We start from the raw sequence: 5791 nt of genomic DNA, 5'->3' as shown, positions 1-5791 counted from the left end.
GTGTGTGTGTGTGTGTGTGTGTGTGTGTGTGTGTGTGTGTGTGTGTGTGTGTGTGTGTGTGTGTGTGTGTGTGTGTGTGTGGAATGAGTATGGGCAGAAAAGGGATGAAAATCATCGAGAAGCTCAACACACCCTCAAAACACACACATACACACATACACACCCTCAGCATACATACACACACAACCCATACAGCACAATCCCATACACAGCACAGCACAGGCAGACAGACAGACAGATACACACACACAGCGCACCTTGCTGTCCTTGCCCTCGTACATGCGCGCCTCTGGCGGTCGACGACGAATAATGACGTGCACGGGTGCCTTGGGCACAGGAGGCAGCTCCTCCACATACACCCACGTGTTGATGCAGCTGCCATCGGCCGCCGTGTTCACGCACGTGACGAATTCGTGGTCTGACGACATCCCCCAGTTGAGCAGCACGGTGATGCGCTTCTCCAGCGCTTCCTCCACCTCCCCCCGCATGCCTTGCAGCACGACCGTCTCGTGGAAGCACGTGATGCTCGCGCGGATGTGTTCCAGCACCATGTCTCTCAGCTGCCCCGTGTTTGCCAGCACCTCCAGGGCGCGTTCGTTTGGGAGCTCGCGCTTGAACTCGTCTTTGCCGCCCTGGATCCGCGACACAACCGTCTGGCCCGCCTTCACTGCACGCGTGGCAAGTGGCAAGTCGTGGAAGTGTTGGTGAGCGTTGGCGGGTGGGTGAGGGGAGAAGGTGAGAGGGTGAGAGGGTGAGGGGAGGGTGAGGAGAGTGGGGAGGGGGAGGACAGAGGACAGAGAAGGAGGGCGACAGAGGACTCGGTGCACCTTGGGCAGCGTTTCACCAGCAAACGTGCACATTGACGTGGCACATGTACGTGTACATACATGAAATGCACACACACAAACAAACAAACACACACACGCACACATACACAAACAAACAAACACACATACGCACACACACAAACAAACAAACAAACAAACACACACGCACGCACACACACACACACACACACAAACAAACAAACACACACACACACACACAAACACAAACACAAACGCATGCTCAAGCACGCCCACTGACCGAGTCGCTTGATGTGTCGGTCAAACTCAACAATGCATGTGCCGTCAATGGTGCGCATTGTCGTGTATGGTCCTGAGAACCACGAATATCAAGCAGAACACGGTGTGAGGACGTGTGCCACGATATGTCAAAAACCGGTGCAAATGACAAAGGCTCTCCCCCCCCCCCACACGCACGCAGCAGAGCAACTCCACTTCACACACACACACACACTTGCACTCACACACACACACACGCACACACACTTGCACTCGCACACACACACCCTTGCACTCACACACACACTCACACACACACACACACGCACGCACACAGACTCACCTGGAACGACGGAGCTGAGCCATGTTGCCTTCTCAGGCACAGGAACCACGCGCTCCCTGTTTAGAAACAGCATCTTGACAGGTGTGTGCGCAAGGCCTTGTGCAATCGTGGTTTCTGGGGCTGTGGATGCTGGTGCACTGCTGGCGTGCCTGTGGCCGTGCAGAAGAGCAGGGGATGGCCACAAATTGCGTCCAGCTGTGACTGTCAGTGGTGGCTGCCTGACTGTGCGCACCAGGAGCAACAAAGAAGAGGCGCAACCGAGCGGATGGCACCGCTGTGCTGCTGTCAGCATGCAGCCTCACGCAAAGAAGAAGGGAAACAGCACAAAGACAGAGACAGAGAGAGACAAGACGATGGGGAGGGGAAGATAGCGAGAGCACAGTCTTGTTGTGCAGCGTGTCTGATATCTGCGCTGATATCTGTGTGTGGTTGTTGGTCGCAACACCACTGCACCACTGAATTCAGTCATCATTGTTGTTGTTGGAAGGTGACTGGTTGGTCGACTGACTTCAGTACCTGGCTGATGAATTTTTTTATTCTCCACCACCCACCACACCACACCCACGCCATCCTCCAAGCAAGCGACGACAGACCTTCTTCCTCAACCACCATCGTCGGCCTCATCGATAAGCGCCACCAGCACAGGGTACGTTCTCACCACCTCCTCACGCCTTCTTTGCTTCATCTGCCTGCGTCCTTGAGTGAGTCTTCTATTTGTCATCTGGTCGCCAAAGTGCGCAAAAGTATATTTCAGCACGATCCTGTGCAACGCGTTGCCTGCAAGCAAACGCAATAACTCTGTCTTTGTTGTGACGTTGACCAGCAGTCTGTAACGTCATAACGTCCGAGAGTATTCATTCCTTTCCTTCCCTTGCCCGCGCTCACCCGACACCTTTTTTCGGCCTCCACCTGCTCACTCTCAACAGAGCAGCATAGTACAGAGCAGTTCCCTCCATCGCTTGCCATGTTCAACAAGACAGCGGCCAGTGTGGCCGTTGTTGCCGTTGCAGTGGCGCTTGTGGCAAGCATCCTCAGCGTGAACGCCGTGTTCACAACCACGTGCCCCGACAAAGCCTCCTGCGCCTTCTGTGACATCACCAATGGTGTGACAACCTGCTATCAGTGCCGCAACTCAAAGTACCTGTACAGCGGGTCCTGCCACGCGGACTGCTCCGCGTTTCCAGCCTACATTGAGGCCGGCGAAGGCACCATCAACCGCGAGTGTGTGCCCAGGTGTGAGACGGGTACGTACGACACAACGCCAACAGCAAGCACACCGACATGCACAGACGTCCAAGACTGTCCGGAGGACACGTTTGAGATTGAGCCACCCACATGGTCCTCGGATCGCGTGTGTAGCAACCCTCCAACAACCACAACGACGACCACGACCACAACAACCACAACCACAACTACGACCACAACCACAACTACGACCACAACAACTACGACCACAACTACAACGACGCTGGAACCCTGCACAGACACCCAGTACCGTGGCTTTGATGATGCGTGCCGTGATCTGACAACCTGTATGCAGGACACGCAGTATGAGAGAGTGGCGCCGACCTTGTCCTCAGACCGCGTCTGTGGTAACCTGACGCAGTGTGCGCGTGGTTGCGCCGGTGGCCGCGACACTGTCACCAGCGAGTCGTGTCAGTGCAACGCCTTCTGCCACACGTGCACGCGTGTTGGCGACGATGAGCCAATCTGCACCATTTGCAGCTCCTCTCGCTACTTGTTTCAGGGCAGATGCGTTGACACCTGCACTGGCTTTCCCGGCTTTTTCAACAGCGGCACCGTACGTCTTGCGCGCATACACGTGTGCGTGTGTCATGTGTATCATGTGTGCCATGTGTGTGTGTGTGTGCGTGTATGCGTGTCAGTGCCATGTGTGTGTGTGTGTGTGCGTGTCAGTGCCGTGTGGTACTTATGTATTTGGGCCTGCATGCGCCGCGGTTGTCTATGCGTGGAAGCACTGCGCGCCTGCTGTTTGTCCCCATCTCACTCGACTCTCTTCTCTTCCCACGCTGCACGTCTGTTTTACACCGCCCTTCAGGGCACGTTCAATCGCCGCTGCCTGCCGACGGATCCAAGCAACACCGACCACCTCGTTGACGTGCCCCCAACAGCTTACGAGGCACAAGCCCCGACCGCCACATCCAACCGAGGTTGGTGTTGCCGAACTTGCTGCTTGACCTCTTCTTTCTTTGCCTTGCCAGCTTGCCGTTCAGGTTCTTTGCCTTGACTTTCGGAGCCTTGCCTGTCTCTGGCTTGTCCTCTGCTTGCACTGCTCCTTTTCCAAGTGCTCTGCTAGTCTGCTGCGGCATTCTCTCAGATATTCACGTCCCGCCATCTGTGCCTCTTCGTCACCCAATAGTGTGCGCGCCATACAGCACGTGCAACGACCCCTTGTACCAGAAGGAGGCACCAACACTCACGTCGGACCGCATGTGCGACGATATCACACAGTGCACGTCTGCACAGTACCAGTCTGTCGCTCCAACCATCACTTCGGACGCCGGTATCGTGCACATGACTACATTACATGAGCTCTTCTCTCTTGTGGTTGGAAAACAATGCCTGCGACCTTGCGATCTGCCCAGTGCGACAACTTGGAGGAATCCTCCGCCCACCCTGGCGTGTCTATTCAGTCACATCAAATCACTCATGTTTCACTCACTTGCCCAAAATTAAATTTTGTCTCATCATCCATCTCAGAATGCAAGAACCTGACGACGTGCGTGGAAGGTGCCACGTTTGAGCTTGTGGCACCAACGGCCACCACAGACAGGGCCTGTGACGACTGTGCCACGTGCGAAGAGGACAGTTTCGAGACCAGCCCCTGCACGCTCACGTCTGATCGCACGTGCTCGCAGCCGTGCGGACCATGCGACCCGAACCAGTACGAGACGGTGCCTTGCACAGCAAGCACGGACCGCGAGTGCCGCAACTGCTCTACCTGCGTTGGCGGCGAAACGTTCCTGCTTGCGCCTTGCACAGCCACACAGGACACACAGTGCATGGAGTGCGCACCGTGCGATCTCGACACGCAGTACGAGAGCGAGGCGTGCACCGTGTCCACGGACCGCGTGTGTCTTGAGCTGCGCACGTGCACAGAGGAGGAGATTGAGGTGACACCGCCCACCCCAACCTCAAACCGCGAGTGCGCGCCAAAGCCACCCTGCCCCGACGGCGAGTACGCTACAGCACTGCCTACACCGACAACTGACGCAGAGTGCGCCCCTGTGAGCGCGTGCACGGTGCTGTGCGCTGCAGGCTTCACCAACACGGGCGCCTGCAGCTGCGGCACATCGTGCAACACGTGCTTCCTCAACCCGTCTTCCAGCGAAACATACTGCACGCTCTGCCAGGGCGGCCGCTATCTGTACGACGGCACGTGCTACCAAAACTGCGATGGCATTGACGGTTTTGTCGGCATCGGCTCAGGTGCGATGTGTACTTGTGTGTGTGTGTGTGTGCGTGTGTGCGTGCGTGTGTGTGTGTTTGTGCGTGCGTGTGTGTGTGTTGTGTGTGTGTGTGTGTGTGTGTGTGTGTGTGTGTGTGTGTGTGTGTGCGATGGTTGTTTCTTCCGTTGTCCTTGTTTTTGAGGCAATACTCCTTTTTCGAGGTTGATGTTTCCGCCATCTCCTCAGCTCCTCCCCCCTCTCCCCCTCTTGTCCTCACATTCTCCACTCGCCTTTCTCCACCCCATTCCACGTGTATTGGATCTCGGTACCAGGTTCGTTTGGGCGGCAATGCATTCCCTCCGACCCAGACACCACGCTGCCCACTCCAACCCTCTTCCTGGAATTCGAGGCAGATGCACCAACATCAACCACGTCAGTGACCGTTCTTGCTTGCGCTTGCGTGTGTGCGTATGTATACGTGCTTGTGCGATCATGTGTGTGTTTGTGTGTGCAAATGACGTAAGTGCGAATGGTCGTTGGCAGACACACGCACACACACACACACACTGATAGTTCCACTCGATTCTAACCCACCCGCAAACACACACACACACACACACACACACACACACACACACACACACACACACACACACACACACGTATTACAGCGACAGTGTGTGCCAGGAAGTGTTGTATTGAGATGCACCGACATATGAAGTGAAGCCGTCCACCACACACTCAAACACACAGAGACATAACTACACAACGTGCGTGCAAGGAAATGTTGTATTGCGATGCACAAAGATTGAGGAGCAGGCGTCCACACGAACTTCGAACATCCGTGCTAGAGCTACACGTATGTGACGAGTTTGTGCATGCTGTCAGCATCCGAGAGCTACTGCACACACGCTGGGGGAAATGGAAATGTCGCGGCTCGCTGGTTCGTGGGCTATTCGATGGCCCTGCACAAC

The 5791-nt window shown here is 55.8% G+C and overlaps 2 protein-coding genes across 2 annotated transcripts in view; one reads left to right on the top strand and one right to left on the bottom strand.

Annotated features, from left to right (window-relative positions):
• PTSG_05124 (uncharacterized protein) overlaps positions 1–1887 on the bottom strand; it is a gene marked incomplete at its 3' end in the record, with an annotated part of 2694 nt that extends 807 nt beyond the window's left edge. Inside the window, exons 1-3 of the mRNA XM_004993649.1 lie at positions 1408–1887; positions 1087–1158; positions 258–667 (exon numbers count right to left, since the gene is read on the bottom strand). Of these exons, the coding sequence (XP_004993706.1) occupies positions 258–667; positions 1087–1158; positions 1408–1699 (774 nt within the window). The 5' untranslated portion in view covers positions 1700–1887. The remainder of the gene's footprint in view (positions 1–257; positions 668–1086; positions 1159–1407) is intronic.
• Positions 1888–2371: 484 nt separating this feature from the next.
• Positions 2372–5791, top strand: part of PTSG_12262 (uncharacterized protein) — a gene marked incomplete at both ends in the record, with an annotated part of 15639 nt that continues 12219 nt past the window's right edge. Inside the window, 6 exons of the mRNA XM_004993648.1 lie at positions 2372–2651; positions 2892–3208; positions 3467–3578; positions 3746–3931; positions 4129–4857; positions 5150–5249. Of these exons, the coding sequence (XP_004993705.1) occupies positions 2372–2651; positions 2892–3208; positions 3467–3578; positions 3746–3931; positions 4129–4857; positions 5150–5249 (1724 nt within the window). The remainder of the gene's footprint in view (positions 2652–2891; positions 3209–3466; positions 3579–3745; positions 3932–4128; positions 4858–5149; positions 5250–5791) is intronic.

This window comes from Salpingoeca rosetta (assembly GCF_000188695.1).
Source record: "Salpingoeca rosetta unplaced genomic scaffold supercont1.12, whole genome shotgun sequence".
NCBI classification, from domain to species: domain Eukaryota; class Choanoflagellata; order Craspedida; family Salpingoecidae; genus Salpingoeca; species Salpingoeca rosetta.
This window is presented reverse-complemented; position numbering and strand designations above follow the sequence as displayed.